The 17,921-nt window shown below is 42.0% G+C and overlaps 1 protein-coding gene across 2 annotated transcripts in view; it reads left to right on the top strand.

Annotated features, from left to right (window-relative positions):
* The window catches only part of EFNA5 (ephrin A5), a 276,966-nt gene that overhangs the window by 214,656 nt on the left and 44,389 nt on the right, over positions 1-17,921 (top strand). For both annotated transcript variants that reach the window (XM_065406825.1, XM_065406824.1), the window contains exon 2: positions 10,560-10,852. In XM_065406825.1, the coding sequence (XP_065262897.1) occupies positions 10,560-10,852 (293 nt within the window). The remainder of the gene's footprint in view (positions 1-10,559; positions 10,853-17,921) is intronic.

Raw genomic sequence — 17,921 nt, 5'->3', positions numbered from 1 at the left:
ACATTTAGGTGAAAAGTTGTGAAATTATGGCAGTACATATGAAGTTTGTTAAACATGAAAATAAGGGAATTTATTGTGAACAACGTATAATTTTTGTGTTCGCCGATAATGAAATTATCTGGATTAATGTAATCCAGCTAATTTTTAGCAATCCCAGTAGCTGTTTTTTTAATTCTAAATTGATCGCTAAACACTTAAAATAAAAGTTTATTAATCACTTCAGAGATTAATTATAAGCAGGTGTATAAACAGTTGGAACATTTTATACACCTCATAACTATATTTGCTTACATATAAATTCACTGTCATTTACTGTCCAAGTCTTCAGCTGGTATAAATGGACATAGCTGTTTTCCCATAGAGTATTGAAGTCAGTGGAGCTATGCCGATTTACACCAGCTGGCTCTAATTCTTTAGTCTGACTTTAATATATTAGTGGAAAAATTTGTTTGCAAAGATGACCTGCATTAGTGTCAGTGAACTATTTATTCTGTACTCCTCAAGGTGGAAATTGACTCCACTTTATCTATATCAATCACATTGTAGGTCAACACGCCTGTTGTGCAAGTGTTCTTTCTTTGGCTTTGAGTGTGAAAAACAAGACCTTTCAGCAAGTGGGGCATTGTTCTCGGTATCCATTAATAGATGTCAGTGCATGCCTCAGGCAGGATTAATAAATACCAATCATGGAATCACATTCCATCAAGCCTGATAGACTGCGGCTTCTAGGTTAGACACATGGTCAACATATGTTGTTATGCAGTGCAAATCTGGACTATTTAGCACTAACTTATAATTATTAGTGCCCTGTATTTGCCCAGTTTAATTTTTTAAAACCTCAGTTTTAACTTTAAATGGGGGAATTCTGCCCCCTAATCTCTGCTGATCCTAAAGCATGCGTGCTAGTGTGCCTGAAATCTGAAAAGCAAACCATGCTGTTCATTTAAAAAAAAAATATCTGCCAGTTAATAAATAGGTTTGTTGAGATGTCCTAGGCTGGGGCATGAATATTGATGTGGATCTTGTGTTTACAAGTAAGTTTTTGTATTACACATAATATAAAAAGAATATCTTGAGAGTTTCTGTGAATATCTGCAGGGGAGTGAGTGTGACTGTGGGGATATTGTGAGTGGTACGTATTTTGATGGCAATGTATAGAAATGTGTCAATGTTAATTATCAGCTTCACATTCCACCTCAGATAATTGGAATACATTTTGAGAGCCAGGCCATGAGTACCGCTACTGGATAGAACTAATATAAACAAAAGTAATTGGGAAATCCACATGAGCACATGTCCAAAATCAACGTAGCAAAGAGGCTGGCATTGTCTCAGGCATTATGATTCCACAATCTGGATAAAGAGTCTGTGTGGAAACCCAGACTGACTTGAGTGTCTGCTTGGGTGTGGTACCCTGCAGTTTGTGTGACTCAGGTCATCAGTACTGAAGTTTAGTGTGTAAGTCTAAGTAATGCCTTTGACAGAATAATAACTCCTCCTCTACCCTCCCTTCCTCCTTCCCACTCCATCTGCCTCAGTAAGTTAAATGCCCGCAGCAATGAAAAAATCAATAAACAGGTAGAGGCTGCAGTTGCAGGGATTAAAGCTATCAGAGCTGGGAGAAGCTGAGGATGGGAGTCAGACCTCTTTGGGATCCATTCTAACATGCCGCACAGCGTGAGGGTGTCCCTTATCACTCTCTTACTTTATCGTCCTTGTGTCTTGGCATGACTGTGCCACTGAGGCCCACAGACCAGACAAGTGCTTCACTTCACAGGCTGTAACAGAACAAAAATTCTTCGAGATGAAGAGGAGGGGCATGTGTGTTTACTTTGAACCGAAGTTCTTTTTCAAATGCAGATTTTGAGAAAGGACAGTGTTATTAAAAGGAATGAAAAATGTCCACATCATCAATAGGCAGTGTGGAAAGGCTGTGAAGTTAAGTGGGTAAAGGTGTTGCAGTACTTGAGCATCCCTAGAGCACTCAGATTTATAGGTGGGAAATAAACGTTGATTACTTTGTTTCCCCCTCCCTCTTATGTTTTCTCAGGAAAGAGCAATTAGTTTCTATTTTTATGATTGCATTATCATTGCATATATATCTTTCTGGAGTGCTGGCTATAAAAAGACAATATAGGACCCAGCTGTACTAAATGTTGTTATGAGTGTGAGGAGGATATATTAATAGTAAATAGAACAGACACATTTTTGCATTGTTAATAAACAGCTTTTAAAAAGAAGTCCTCCATATTTTTAAATCTGGTGCCATTGGTAGTTGCTTTAATGTAGCCATAGTTTCATATGCAGCACTGAGACTGGGAAAGTTTTTTGAGGGCTTAGTGCTTTTCATGGAATTTGCATAGAATGTGCTATCTGAAGACATTATACTTATATACAAGAGAAAACAAAATAGGCTATATTATTTTTCTGCTCAAATCCACCCCTTTCTCTTTTATTTGGTGGAGTCTCTGATGTAATGCCACCAAAACAAACCTCTCCCTGCTGACTATAGTTTTCTCAGTGTGGAGGGTCAGTTTCAACCCTCAGGACTGCTCAGTTCTAAATGTGTTCCTTTGATTAAAAACCAAAGGTCAAGTTAGCTTTGCTCTCCTCTTTCTTCCCACTCCCCCTCTCTTTAAATAAGTTGTCTGTCGGTTTTAGCATGTAGCATGATGTGCCATATATGTTGGCAGTTTATCAGAAGGGTAAACTTGTTGTTTAACAAAAAATAAAATGTCTACAATGAACAGCGCGATTGATAACCAGTGGGAAAAGGATGAATTCCAAAGGGAAGGCAAACTATATAAACTGGCCCTGTGCTCTTGAAGCCCAGCGTAATGCCATTCTGTTCTGTACCATGCCACTCTGCTGTCTCGTCTTTGATTCCCTCTTCATTCCAAGGAGTATGCCATATTTTGTTGCCAGTGCGGGAAGGCAGCAGGAATAAGAGGTGAAGTTAGATCCCTGGCACATTTGTACAAAGTGAAAAGGCAGGAAGACCATCTCAGCTTTAAAAGTTTTATTACGATGATGTTAAAAAAAAAGGTGAACAGAGTTTGAGCATAGAAGTTTCTGGTTATCAGGGAATAATGTACAGATTATCGAGGGTGCAAAATTTGGTTTAAAATCAGGTGGCATAAGGAATACATAATCTGCAATATCCCCGATTGGGGGTAAAAGGTTGATGGGTCAAAGTACAGGCATTGAGATATGAGGGTATGAAGTTCATAGAGTGGCTATGTTCGGGTGTGGAGTATAATGAGTGGATATGATGATGAGGATGGATTGACCCTCATTTGGTGAGATTTAATGTTCAGGGAGTTTCTGGTTCCAGTTCATATAATTAAACGGAGAAGGTCTCTTGGTCCCTTTCTCGTAGTGGGAGAACAATGTCACTCTGGCTCACGCCTCCTGGTACTGTCGATGGCCGGTGATGTGCTCGATGTAGATGTCCCTGGACCATCAGATGGTGTCTGAGACCATGACGCGCCGCATGAGCGGTGCGTAGCGTCGACCGATCCCACAGGTCCGCAGCACACGCTCGTTGCAGGAGTCCCAGGGCGATAGGTTGTTGCAGTCTGTTGTAAAACAGTAATTTGAAGTCTGATGAACTCTCAAGTTCAGGGACTGGATTCTGCTCAGCTGTGTAACTATGATGGAAGTGGGCCAATCAGAGCAGAGGCTTGGGCACAAATCTTTTGGGTGCCTGTCTCCTCATGGAAGCCTGATAATTGCAGAGCAGCTTTAGCTGAATGTATGTGACCATGTCTTATTTTGATCAGCTGTATCATAGCAAAGACATGTAATTATCATAATCTAACAATTAGTCTGGCATCCTTTCCCAGTGTTTAATTACCCCCGATAAATGATAATTTAATAGAGGACTTAGTGACAAGAGAATAACTTTAACTCTGCTTCATGTACTTAAGTTGCCTCTTTGCCTAGGCATGAGTTTGTGGCATTGCTTGAAGAACAGTCTTGATTATCATTTTCCCTATTTGTTCTATCAGTCATTATTTTGTCTCCTAATATTGTTTTCTTATAATATTTGAACTTCTCCTAACTTGTGAAATTGTAACATATCACTCTCTTACTTTATCACCCAAAAGGTCATGGTCAAATCTTCTTTATTACTTTCATTTTTGTTTGTTTGCTTGCTTTCTGAGGTTGGTAATACATTTCTAGGTGCCCTAAAATGTCATTTATTTCATTATACGATTTTCTTAGCATCTGGAAAATGCTGAATATTCTTCTGATTTGAATGGAGCTGAAATTAAAATAGCTCTTTGATTACTTCATTGTTTGTGCATCAGAATTAGTGATGATGTCAGCACAGCTATATGAACATTAACAGCAATAAAATTATGTACTTAACCCCACAACCCCCAAGGTAATTAATAAGCATGAAACTGTCGCCATCACATTATAGAAATTTTAAGGTAGATCAAATATGGGTCCTGGGGGGACTGTTTAAAAGAACAAAGAATAAATAGACATAGGTTTTCCTGTTATGAGCTACCATGCTTCCATCAGGATTCAATGGAAGTATGAGTTTAACTTTGGATGTTGAAAGGTTTTGAATAAATCTGTTTCTTAGGAGTTGATTAAGCCACTGATAATGTGTTGATTATGTCATTATAAGTAACACAGCCAGGGCCGGCTCCAGGCACCAGGCACCCAAGCACATGCTTGGGGTGGCACCTGGTAAGGGGCGGCGGGGGGAGCGCGGCGTGGCGCGGCGCGGCATTCCGCGGGGGGGGCGGGCTCCGGCGGCGCGGCACTCAGCGGGGGGGCGGCGCGGGCGCGGCGCTGGGGGGGGTTTCCGGCGGCGCTCGGCGGGGGGCGGGGGCGGGCTCCGGCGGCGGGCGCGGCGCTCGGGGGGGGGTGGTGTTTCGGCGGCACGGCGCTCGGCAGGGGGGCGGCGCGGGGCGGAGCGCTGGGGGGGGCTCCGGCGGCACTCGGCGGGGGGGCGGCGCTCGGGGGGGGGCGCGGCGCTCGTAGGGGGGGGGGGGGGCTCGGGGGCGGCGCTTTTTTTTGCTGCTTGGGGCAGCAAAAAAGTTAGAGCCGGCCCTGAACACAGCACACCTATAAAAGGGATCAGTGCTGCTTTGGGTAGATACATACATCAAATACATCTGAAGGGACATCAAAATGTTGTCATAATAGACATCAATATCTCTCCAAGAAGGATTTAATTTTGTGTAAGATTGTACTGTATTACGGCTCTTTGAGCTTTGAGTGGTGAAAACATTTCATGCACAAATACCCAAATACATTCAACCCTCAAAACAAAAACCTTCTACTGTGCTGTTTCTGACGAAGCCCAGCTAGTTCATTTGTTTGTTCTTTCTTTCCCACTCTCCTGTTAAATTTATGTTGAGAATTTGTTGGATCACTGAGCCTGATTCACTGTTGCCCTGCACTTTGTGTAGTCAGTAATATTAGGACAAATGGGTGTTTAATGTTCTGATTTGGTAGCATCCACTTTGCATAGCTATTAACAACTATGCAAGATGCAAGGCAACAGAGAATCAGGGCCACCATCTGCAGTTGACTACTCCTGGAGCTATAATCAAGACTAGAATTTCATCATTCATAGTTACAACACTTACTTGAACTAAATTCCTGTTAAAATTAAAGACCTTTCATCCATTTGAGGGAACAAACTCTGAGCGAGGGAAGGGATGACGCTACAGAAGGAAGTGTTTCCTGGGCACTCAGTTTGAAATAGAGGAGCTGCTATTAAAATATGTACTTAAGAAAGGATATGACTAATATGATTTGTATGGGAGAAGCAACAAGCAGAAGCTAATGCAGTTTTTTATCCATCTATATGATAATAGGCAATTAATGTCAGTTGCGCTATTTTTTAAACCAGGTTTTTATATTGTTTATTTAAAGAAGGAAAGAAAGAAAAGAAAGTGACATAGAGCAGCATGCAAAATACTATTTCAGTCTAAATATCTAGTTAAATAATTTCTTATTTCAGTAGCCAACAAAGTTATTAAATTCAAAATGAGGCTTGCATATGCTTCAGAATTTATAATTGTGAAAAAATGCACGTGCACAGACTGTGTGCTTGCATTTGCCTTAATGGATAAGCAGAGCACCAGAATTAGGTTCAAAACATTTTTGTCAGCATCATGTTTCTGTCATTTAAATTGTCATGCAGCTTTTTCACCATGTCCTGAATTTCTGGTGCCGAGGATTAAAAAAACAAAAACAGGAGGCATCTGAGAAATTAAGTATCCTTATGTCTGTTGTTTCTCCCAACTATTCTATAGTGGTATCAGTGTAAGGTTTGTGTAATGAACAGGTATGTGTAGGTTATGGAAAAATTTTGGGTTAGAAGGTACTTAGCTATCTCTTTTTGTGTTTCTAATGCCTCTTACCACCTTACAGCCTATTAGCCAGCTCAGTAGTATGTAAGTTTCCATGGCACTGAATGAATGTCACGTGACAGAAAATAAAGGTTAATTGTTTGAAGGATGGACATGTTTTGCTGTGTGTAAGAGAAAGCATAAAAAGAAAATTGGCATTATTGACAAAAGGAATATTTGCAGAACCCTCCTGGCTGCAGGGTCATCTCCCGCCGTCCCTACCCCCCACTCCCATATTCAATTTTGAGACAAAGTAGCCATGGCTGCTTTCTCCTTAATCTAGCTCCTGATCCTGTCTTGGGTCTGTGAACTTGAATCCCTCCCCTCTGGCTCTAATTGGGCATGGGGGTCCACGTGAGTGGATCCCAATGCAGGATCAGGGCTGAGGTGAGGAAAAGTAAAGGAACATCTCTGGCTTTGGGAGAGACAGTAGGGGAGAGCATAAGGTTTACATTCTGAGCTGAAAGGAACAACAGACGTGGGGGAGGAGGAAGATGCTTGTTATGACACAAACACAGACTGCTGTTTTCTCATCATTTCTCAAACCATATTTGTAAACTAATTCCACCTCCCCTCTCTGTGTTGCCGTGTTCTACATGCAGTTGGCTAACAGGAGCTGATATATGCTTTTATTTAAAGCCAAAGCTTTGTCTCACTCTAATATTTGGTTTCACACTAATAATATTAGGTTTGCAGCTGGTAAATGTCAAATATATTCCCTTTGGATTCAGTTTAGGGTTCTTGAAAGGCTGTTTTATCGTCTAGTTTTGAGGCTTCTGAGATGATAGATTAGCTAGTTACTAATCAGCATATTTAACTTTTTAATACAAGAAGTGTCCTTTCTCTCTTTGTTTTCCCTTTCTGAGCATAATATGGCAATTGAAGGAAGAATGTTGTCTTAATATACTCTGATAACCTCATTGGAAATTAACCTCGTTGGTAAAATAAAATAAGTTTTGAAAATCCAGTGAGCCTCTGTTCCACTTAGCTTGGACTCACATTAGCTTGGTTACTGAATCCCACGGAACATTACAGGAGAGGGAATAAATGTCCTGTCTGCTTCCTTCCTCGCTAATATCCATTCTGTCTCCTTTCAGTATTGCTATTACTATATTCATGGAGGGAAGAGACTTCACTCAGTTGCTTGATAAAATATCTGGTATATGTTTTCCCTGAAGCAGGTTCACTGCTGTGGCAGCAATATCAGCTAAAGACCAATTTACACCACTTTAAATATGTGCCATCTTCTTCCTTTTTGAGACATTTAAATGTGAATGCTTTTTGGCGATAGCAAACGATTATGGAATGAAAGTACAGACACTGTAGGGAAAAGTTATGAAAAAAATACCAAGAGAAAAAAATGACTTAGCTGTGCACGTCAGCTGCAAATCTGCTTTGCAGTTAGTGTTTCCTTCAAGGCTTTCCATTTCCAGCTGTCCATATTAGTGACATGGGAGTAAACTGAAGAGCTTGAAGAAGACCATATGGTCCATGACTTGTAGAGGCAGAAGGAAGTTCAGCCAGTGCTTAATTTGTTCCGGGGCTGAGCCTGGACTCCTTTAGGCTTGGCAGTTCATGGTCCTGGCACCTCTGGGCTCCCAGCCAGCAACCGCTGCTCTCCAGCCACCCAGATCTGAAGGCAGCACAAAAGTAAGGGTGGCAATACACCATACCATGCTGCACTGCTGCTGGTGGCTGCGCTGCCTTCTGAGCTGGACACCGCTCTTCAGCCACCCAGCTTGAGCCCCAGCACCTCTTTCATTACAAATTAAGCACTGAGGTCTTCTCTGTTAAAAAGTAATGGTTGAGGAGAAAAGTTAGGTCATGGGGTTTTTTTTGTTTAAAGGAATAAAATGGAAGGACACCACTAGAAAGGGATTAGACAATTTCAACATTTAAAATATTAGGTGGAGCAGCTCTTTCATTCCTAGTAGAGATGAAGTTTTGAGATTAGATCACAGATTTTTTTATTAATCTATCTCTTATTTATATCATACCCATTTACCATAGCCTTGGTTCTTAAGCTCCCATCCCTAAACCATAATTGTCCCTCTCTATTTGGGAGAGGTCTAGTACCAAGGAACCTGGTGAATAACAGTGCAGGAAAGTTTGCAGTGTCTGCATGTTTGCAGTGTCTACATGTGTAACCCACACACCACCTGGGTGTGGAGTTCTGTCCCATCTAGTGGCACTGAGACCACTTAGAGAGAGATAAAATGAGTCTGCTCTACAGCCTTAGCTAACAGCTTTTAGCTCATGCGGTAGAGGCTCGTGCACTAAGATCCAGAGGTCCACAGTTCGATCCCGCCCACTGACGACCGGGGTCTGTCGGTGTTACAAGGGGGGGGCTCGTCTGGGATTTCAACTGGGAAGACACTGAAGCTCAGGATGCGCTTCCTCAGCTAGGGGAAGTATGTAACCCACACACCTTCTGGGTGTGGTGTTCTGTCCAATCTAGTGGCACTGAGACCACTTAGAGAGTTAAATGAGTCTGCTCTACAGCCTTAGCTCATAGCCAGTTGGCTTTCAGCACATGCTGTAGCGGCTCAAGCACTAAGTTCCAGAAGTCCCTGGTTCAATCCCACCTGCTGACATCAGCGTTACACATGCGCAATGGTTAAAGCCAGGTAGGGCACATTCTTACTCTTCTTTTTTCATTAAAAAATAGAATTTTAGAAAAAAATAAATAAGGAGATTGTTGGGAAAATTGGGCTTCTGTATACATAACTCACAAGATATCTCTGTTCGTAACCTCTAGGATACAACTAATGATTTAGATAAATGAGATTTTGTTTGAATTGACTGTAGTTCAAAAAGACTTTTCCGTATTACAGGAGGAAACCATGAGGCTGTGTTTTGGCTGGAATTATACAGCTATTTCAGGCTTTTTCCTTTAAAAATCTATGGTATTGAAGTAAAATTATTGTAGGGATATGAAAAAGTATAGTTTGCTCTGAATATTTCCTTGGAGGACCAGCAGATCATTGCTTCTCTCTGAAATTAGGTAGAAGGACCCAGGTGGCAGATTTCAAGCTCGTCAGGTATTTAAAATATGCCCTTCAGCTGAAAAGAAGCACTATAGTTAAACCTGTCATTATCCCTTTATCATTCTGTGGTGCACTTGACAACTGTAGCAGTCAAAGAAAGAAGCCACAAGTAGTGATGAGCAGTCAGCCTGAAGTGGAATGGGTCAGTGTTTGGTTGCACTAGTTGCCCTAGGGGAAGTTCACATCCATTGACAGACTTACAGATGTTGGTTTGTGGAATCTTTAAATGTATCAGGGTGGGCTCACGTGGAGGTGTTGAATTTCTTCTCATAGTTTCTTCCACAAATCATGCCAGGCATTAGAAAGGCAAAGTAAGTGACATGTGCTAAACCTCCTCCTTTGAATGTCTAAAGAATCTTTAGTAATAATAATATAAAGGAGTGCATCTGGGCCACTGCCTTGCACTACATTTCTCATCTGGCTCTCATTCAGAACTGTCAGGTTAGGCTGAGTGCTGATAATTCATACCCCAGAATCCTTTTATCTGAACATAGCAATATCTCCTCTGTGTACTTTGGCAGCGGAGTTACACTGCTTTTCAAATATCTTTAAAAAGCAATCCAGGCTTTTCTTCCATCTTGACAAAGTGTTGCCAGTAATGAAGAAAAAGTAAACGTAGTTGTGCTGCTGTAGTCAATTTAAGTACTTTTAGCCAAATCATCTTGTAGCACAGAAGTGATTACTGCTGGATTTGGTGGGGATTGGTGATTTTGTGTGCGTCTGTGTCTGTGTTGATGTGTATAGTGAGACTGATTTGGTGAACCTAGTGCATTTTCTCTTTCTTTTCCTCTTTTTGCTTAATTTTAAATAAAAAAAAAAACTTCAGAAAACCACAGGAGAAAATATACTTTAACTTAGTGTACATTAGCAAGAAGATAATTCTACAGGCTGAAGGAATAAAAGTGTGAATGATCATGGTACTGCATAAGCAGGTGCTACTCTGCTGATGTCAACAGAGTAGCATCCATTTACACCAGGAGTGAATTTGGCCAGGATTATTTTGAAAAGTGAATGATGTGACTGAACTGAAATGAAGTGGAAGTAATGACATTATCATCCTAGAAAGAGAAATCTGTAACTAAGTATCCTGAGTTAACTCTATCTTTTGTCTTCATGTTTCATTTAATTTTAGATTCCAAAGGGGTGACTACCACATTGATGTCTGCATCAATGATTATTTGGATGTGTACTGCCCTCACTATGAAGATTCAGTGCCAGAAGATAAGACTGAACGCTACGTTCTTTACATGGTGAACTTTGATGGCTATAGCTCCTGCGATCACACCTCCAAAGGATTCAAGAGGTGGGAATGCAATCGGCCTCATTCCCCGAATGGACCATTGAAGTTCTCAGAAAAATTCCAGCTCTTCACTCCCTTCTCACTAGGATTTGAGTTCAGGCCAGGCCGGGAATATTTCTACATCTGTGAGTATATGGAGATTTGTCATTGTTGCACAACAGATGTAAGAAACCAGGCTAACTCTTTCACCTATGTTTTATGGAGCTGCAAAGGGCCAGCCTATATGTGCGGCAGATGTCTCTTAGTAAATGCAGACTTCAGGATCCCCAGATTCATTAGCTGGGAATCTAGAGTAAAAATGAGATTAAAAGCAGTTTCTTTTCCCCACATGAAATAGCATGTCAGCCTGTTCAGTGAACCTTTGCTGACATTTAAATCTAGAGATACTAGTATAGTTTTTCAAACATTCTAAAAATTGTCAGGGGAAAATAATTAACTTTGTATGCATAAGTCCCTAACTGTTCTTATTTGTGTGACTGAAATACCCCTGCCATCATCATCGTCATCATCCGAGGGGAAATGCTGTATACCCTGAATATGCTATAGTTGCACATGCCAACATTGTAAAGTAATAATGTCTCAGGGTGAATACTTCTTGCACCAAGCCAAAGAGATCTTTATTCAGAGCATCTGTTTCTTTAATTGTGGGGGATATGGAATGCAGTGGAAGCAGGTTCCAAGAAAATTAGCATGAATAAACACCTGCATCAGTAAAAAGTGATGGCGAATGCTGTGTGCTGCAAGCTGTGTTCCAAGGAGACTGCACCAATACTGCTTTAGGCATGAGAGAGATGAGGAAGGAGGGAAACCTAGAGGAGAGGCAGGATAACTGCTGGGGATAAAGGAATAAAAATAACAGGAGGCTAAAACTGGAAAGTTGAGCTAACTGGGATTTCATGATCTCATAACCAGTCTGTCATTCCTTCAGTTAGCTTGTTTGGCTAATACTCCAACAAAGATCTCATTTCATCAATTGGTTATGTACCTGAAGTCTCCCGTTTCCTAACAAGCTTCCAGTATTACAACTGCAATATTTTCCCATGCTTTCAGTGTCAGACAAGGGAATTAAAAGCTTTAAACAGGGCTGTAATTCTCAATAAATATTGCCTTCATGTCTGTAGATGGCCTTTCTACTGTGAAATAGTCATTCCACCTCATTTCACCAGAGAAACTGAATACATAGCATTCCTATTTTTCAGCCTCATTTCTTCAGCATTTTCCTTTTTAAACCTACAGGGAAGTGTACTCGTAGTGAATTGTTTTCAGCTTCCTTTCCTCCCCATCAAATAAAGTTTTATAATAAGAGGGATTTCAGCATCACAAGAATACTACCTTGTTCTCTCTCTCTTGCTGTAGTGCAATAAAAAAAAAAAGAACTAACAGTTTTATCATTTCAGTACTGATTCCCTGAGATAGTCATGAGAAAACATGTAAAGCCTGATGCCATTTCACATCTTGTAAGTGAATAAAAAAGGGAATCATAGCTATGTGGAGAATGTTGTAGAATAAATAATACACATTGTTTGAGTCACTTTAATCATGAAAACCGCCCATTAACTTCCGAAGGAGTTTTCTGTCACTAAAGATTACAAAATCAGGCCCCGTGTAAGCATCAGGTTTGTCTTTTGGGTGAATTTTTTCCTTCTTAAAAATCCCACTGAGAAAACAAGCAGGGATATATAAGATGAGGAATGAATTCTAATTTGCATCATGTGATTGCTTTGCAATAAAATGCTGTACAAGTACCATACCACACAAATTGTTCAAACCTCCTTATTTGCTTTCTAGATTAAAAAACAGTAATAAAAGTGAAAACCAAACAAGAATGTCGAGAAATCTCAACTTGGTCTAACTAGCTAATAGCCTGATTATCAGAAAATACAAAATCCATTGTGCTTTATAAGCAAGACATTATTATTCAAATGCACCCACGGTGGTTATGACTGGTTTTCCTCATTTGAGGTTAAATTCAATATTTCACCAAAAATCATTGTGTCTTCTATAACATTCATTTAACGAAGTCATTTAACTGTCAAGGGTTCCCATCAAAGTAATTGTTTCAAAGAGCTTTAAAATATCAAGAGTTTTATGCTGTTCAACTAAGTTTAGCTGGAATTACTTTTTTTTAATGAAAGGTAAAATAGCACAAAATTAGCAGCTAAGAGATGTCCATTTACCAGTAGTATATTGGCCTGGTATTCAGTGAAATTAGATTTTCAGCCATGTTTCAGAGACACAAAAGCATTCTCTCTCCTTTGCTATAGTTGAAATATTTCTTCCTCTTCATTCTTTCATCATTGTGGGCAGTAGCACAGAGTAGCTAATACAGTGATCTCAGAGAAGCATCATATACTGTGGTAACAATTAAACGTGAAGATTCTCAAGGAACGGTTTTCCATCATGACATTTCTTTTTCTTCAAATGTGTGCTGAATGAACAAGGTGGTAAAACAGTTCCTTGTTCCTTCCGTGAAGTTATCAGCATGCACTCCAGTGAAGGCCACAGAAACAAGCATTGCCACCTTACTGTCTGAATGGTTAATATGCTCATTGCTCTGCAGGGGGATATTTCATCTACTCATCAGATCCAAAAATTTTGACCTTTATAAACATGCTGTCCAAGGACAGAAAGCTAGTATCTTTCAGCTTGGTGTATTCTGTGAAACTGGATCCAAATTGTCCAGTGACTAGATAGCCTGGAAAGAAAGGGGAAATTGAGCTATTGCCTGGGGTGGTGTAGTGTTAGGCTAAATTTCACACTCCCTAGTATTTATTTGCAAACGTTTTTAAATAAGAGCCATTATCAATCTTCCTGCCTTATGCTTTAAGGACAATTTTTGTCCCGCCTACTTCCGCCAGTCTCAGGAAATGTAATAACCATAAACCAATCATTTTCTTTCTACCTGAACTATCCTTTTTTATGAAATATTGCTTCCCTTTATTGCTCCATGTCCTCATTGGCATTTGGCACCCAACATGTATCAGTGGCATGGAATCAGATCTCCTTGTTCTTTATTTCCCCCATCTAGAAATCTTAGGCTTGGTCTACACTAACCCCCCCAAATCGAACTAAGGTACGCAACTTCAGCTACGTGAATAACGTAGCTGAAGTTCGAAGTACCTTAGTTCGAACTTACCTCGGTCCAGACGCGGCAGGCAGGCTCCCCCGTCGACTCCGCGGTACTCCTCTCGCCGAGCAGGAGTACCGCAGTCGACAGCGAGCACTTCCAGGTTCGACTTATCGCGTCCAGACAAGACGCGATAAGTCGAACCCAGAAGTTCGATTGCCAGCCGCCGAACTAGCGGCTGGGTATAGATGTACCCTTAGATTACATGTTTTGTATCAGATCATCTCTATTTGCATTTGAGAGAGGACTTCAATAATATAAACCCGCGTACAAGAAAAATACCAGTTAAGTGGGTTTACTTTTGGAAGGGGAAAAGTTTATTAACTGGAGTTTAGTTCCAAAAACCTAACTGCTTACAGCAGTGTTTATTAGGGTAATTTTAGTGGAAAAAATAATGGATCAAATTATGGGGCTCAGTCCTTCTTCAGACTACCATCTCTGGAGGCTAGAGTGTGTTAGCCTGACTAAAAACCAAGTAAAGATCATGGGATGTGGACCTTTATTATTATTCGACAAAGAGTCCTATGGCACCTTTTAGACTAAAAGACATGCTGGAGCATAAGCTTTCGTGTGTGAATACCCACTTCGTCAGATGCATGTAGTGGAAATTTCCAGAGGCAGGTATAAATATGCAGGCAAGAATCAGTCTAGAGACATCTGACAAAGTGGGTATTCACCCACAAAAGCTTATGCTCCAATACATCTATAAGGTGCCACAGGACTCTTTGTCGCTTTATTATTATTGTTACTCCTGAAGCAAAAGCAAACAGAAGAAGATGGAACATACCCAAAGAGTGAGGTGTCCCCAAAGAGCTTGAACGTTTCATGGAATTGTTATGTTTTGAGTAACTTCTTTCAGGAGGGAAACAGAGAGAGCTTGCAGTCTAATAGCAGAAAGGGGGGGAAAACAACATAAGGAAGAGGGAAGTTTCAAAGTGACCTTAACATTTGGGTTTTTGTATGGTTCAGAATACAGATTTGTCTTGAATATATTTCAATATTTTTTGTCAGTGAGGTGGAAGTAACTATAAAATCACTCCTGATAAAATTTACAGATGACACAAAGATTGGCTTAGTGGCAAATAATGAGATGGTCTGGAAAGTCATATGGAATTATGTGGATTGCTCAGTAAACTGGGCCCATTCAAGTGAAATGCATTTCAGCACAGCCAAATGGAGGATCTTACATCTAGGAATAAGGAATGCAGGCCACACGTATGGAATGGGGGACTGTGACTCTGAAGCAATGATTCTGAAAAGGATTTAGAGGTCATAGGGGATGAACACCACCGCAACTGGTCCCTGTGATCCTGTGCAAGAATTTCTAATGTGATCCTAGGATATAGAAACAGGGGAGCAGTGAGTAGGAGAAGGGTGGTCATTTTTAAATCTTTAAACAGCATTGGCAGGAATACAGGAATACTGCATCGAGTTCTGGTGCCTTCATTTTTTAAAAGATATTGAAAAATTGGAGAAGGTGCACCAAAGAATCACAGAAATGATTTGACGGCTGGATAAGGAGCTCAATTTGTTTAGTTATGAAAAAGTAGCCTGGGAGGTGACTTGATTACAACTTATAAGTATCTTCATGGGGAGAAAATACCAGGTATTAAAGGGGTCTTTAACTTAGAGGAGAAAGACATATCCAAGGCCTGAATGTTAAAACCAGACAAATTCAAATCAGAAATAAGGCATACATTTTAACATTGAAGTTAATTTAACCATTAGAACAAATTACAAAGGGAAGTGGTGGATTTTCCATCTTTTGAAGCCTTCAGCTCAAGATTGGATGACTTTCTGAGATATGCTTTAATCAAACACAAGTTACTGGGCTCATTACAGGGGTAACTAGTTGAAATTCTATGACCTGTTTTATGCAGGAGGTCCTACTAAATGATCTAATGGTCCCTTCTGTCCTTAATAACTATTAATTTAGGAGTCTTTCTGAGCTTGTTACTACACCTCTACCCCGATATAACGCTGTCCTCGGGAGCCAAAAAATCTTGCCGTGTTATAGGTGAAACCACGTTATATCGAACTTGCTTTGATCCACCGGAGTGTGCAGCCCCGCCCCCCCGGAGTGCTGTTTTACCGTGTTATATCCGAATTCATGTTATATCGGGTCACGTAATATCGGGTGTGATAGACCCAGGCCAGTTGGGTACAGCAGAATAGCAGAAGGCAGATATACTGGCCACTGGATTAACAGTTTTCTGTTCCCTGACTGACCAGAGCAGGGGCTGCTCCAGGCTAATGAGAACACCTGACTCCAATTAACCTGCCAAGAGTCAGGTGAGGCCATTAAGCTAATGTGACCACCTGACTCTAATTAAGGCCCCGCTGATACTATAAAAAGGGCTCACTCCAGTCAGGCAGAGGAGAGCCAGGGAGCCAGAGGAGAGGAAGTGCGGCTAAAGGGCTGGTTAATGAAGACATCTTCAAGTTATTGATAAGGGAGCCCTAAGGTAAGGGTGAAGAAGGGAAAAGCAGGAGAGCTGTGGGGAAGTGGCCCAGGGAAATGTAGCAACTCTGGTAGTGAAAGGTTGGCTGCCAACAGCTGCTACCATTAGGGTCCCTGGGCCGGAACCCGGAGTAGAGGGCGGGCCCGGGTTCCCCCCAACCCACCACTACAGGAACACCTCCTGGGAGGGGAAGTCAGGCCCCTGTCAGGACAGGAGGCTAAACTGTTCTAAAACAAGCCCTAGGGACAACAGAGACTGTGGGAGTTCTCTCACCAACTTCCTTGCTGGCTTATGATGAAAAGGGCTCAGTAGACTGTAACCCTGGCCCTAGAGAGAGAAGGGCTATGTGGAGGGTCACAGAGAGCCACTGAGGCTAGCATATACCGCCTAGAAGCGCAGGACCCACGGGGACAAGGTCAGAGCTCTGCCACAACTGGTGTCAGGAGTGGGATCGTGATTGTTCACAGCGTGGCAGAACAAAGAGGTTTTTACTAAAAAAAAAAAAAGTGCACTGGGGTTTTTTGGTTTTGGGTTTTTGTTTGTACCACCATGGAGGAGGTGGTGAGAGCACTGGTGCAAGCCACAACGGCCCAGCAGGAGGCAACCCGGGCTCAAGCGATGGTGCAACAGGAGTCCATGAGGTTACAGCAGGAAACCAACCAATTATTAATGAGCCAGGCGACCCAAGATCGAGCCCTCCTGTGCGAGGTTGTGGACCAGCTGAAGATCCTCACCACCCAGGCCTGTGGGTCCAATGGGACGCGAACCCTGAGGGCCACCAGTTGTCTGCCAAAGATGACGGCAGACGATGATATAGAGACGTATCTCCTCTCATTTGAAAGGACTGCTCAGCGTGAGGTGTGGCCCCTGGAGCAGTGGGCCAGCATTCTCGCCCCTTTTTTGTATGGAGAGGCCCAGAAGGCCTACTTTGATCTGCCCACTGAGGATGCCGCTGACTATTCCCGGCTGAGGGCAGAGATCCTAGCATGATCCGGGGTGATGGCAGCGGTACGGGCCCAGAGGTTCCAGGAGTGGAAATACAGGGAGAACAAACCTCCAAGGTCCCAACTATTCGACCTCATACGCCTCGCTCAGAAGTGGTTACGGCCCGAGGCATGCAGCCCAGAGGAGATTTTAGAGACTTTGGTCATAGACCATTACATGCGGGGACTGCCACCAGATCTCCGCAAATGGGTATGCCAGAATGATCCATCCACCTACGATGAAATGATCACATTGGTGGAAAGACGGATGACAGCCAGGGAATTAACCGAACTACCCAAAGAAGGCCCCTCACAAATCAAACACTCGACCCCGACCGCGGCGGGTCAGGCGGCCAAACCCCCAGGAAGTCCTAGGTGGAAGAAGAGGGAGGTCGAAAACCAGTCGGGAACCCAGAAGGAAGAGGAAGGCCTAAGTGGGGGGAACCCTGGGACTAAACCCCGTAACCCACGTGATAGGGGAGTGACTAGAAGCAATTATAGATGTTATGGGTGCGGGGAGTTGGGGCACATAGCTGCCCAGTGCCCCAATGTCATAGAGCCAATGCAGTGTAACCTGGGGAACGGGGCAGACCCATGTAGCCTATTCAATATTGTAGGGGTC

Source organism: Emys orbicularis, chromosome 6 (assembly GCF_028017835.1).
Source record: "Emys orbicularis isolate rEmyOrb1 chromosome 6, rEmyOrb1.hap1, whole genome shotgun sequence".
Classification (NCBI taxonomy): domain Eukaryota; kingdom Metazoa; phylum Chordata; order Testudines; family Emydidae; genus Emys; species Emys orbicularis.
Note: the sequence above shows the minus strand (reverse complement) of the source record. Positions and strands in the feature narration are given on the sequence as shown.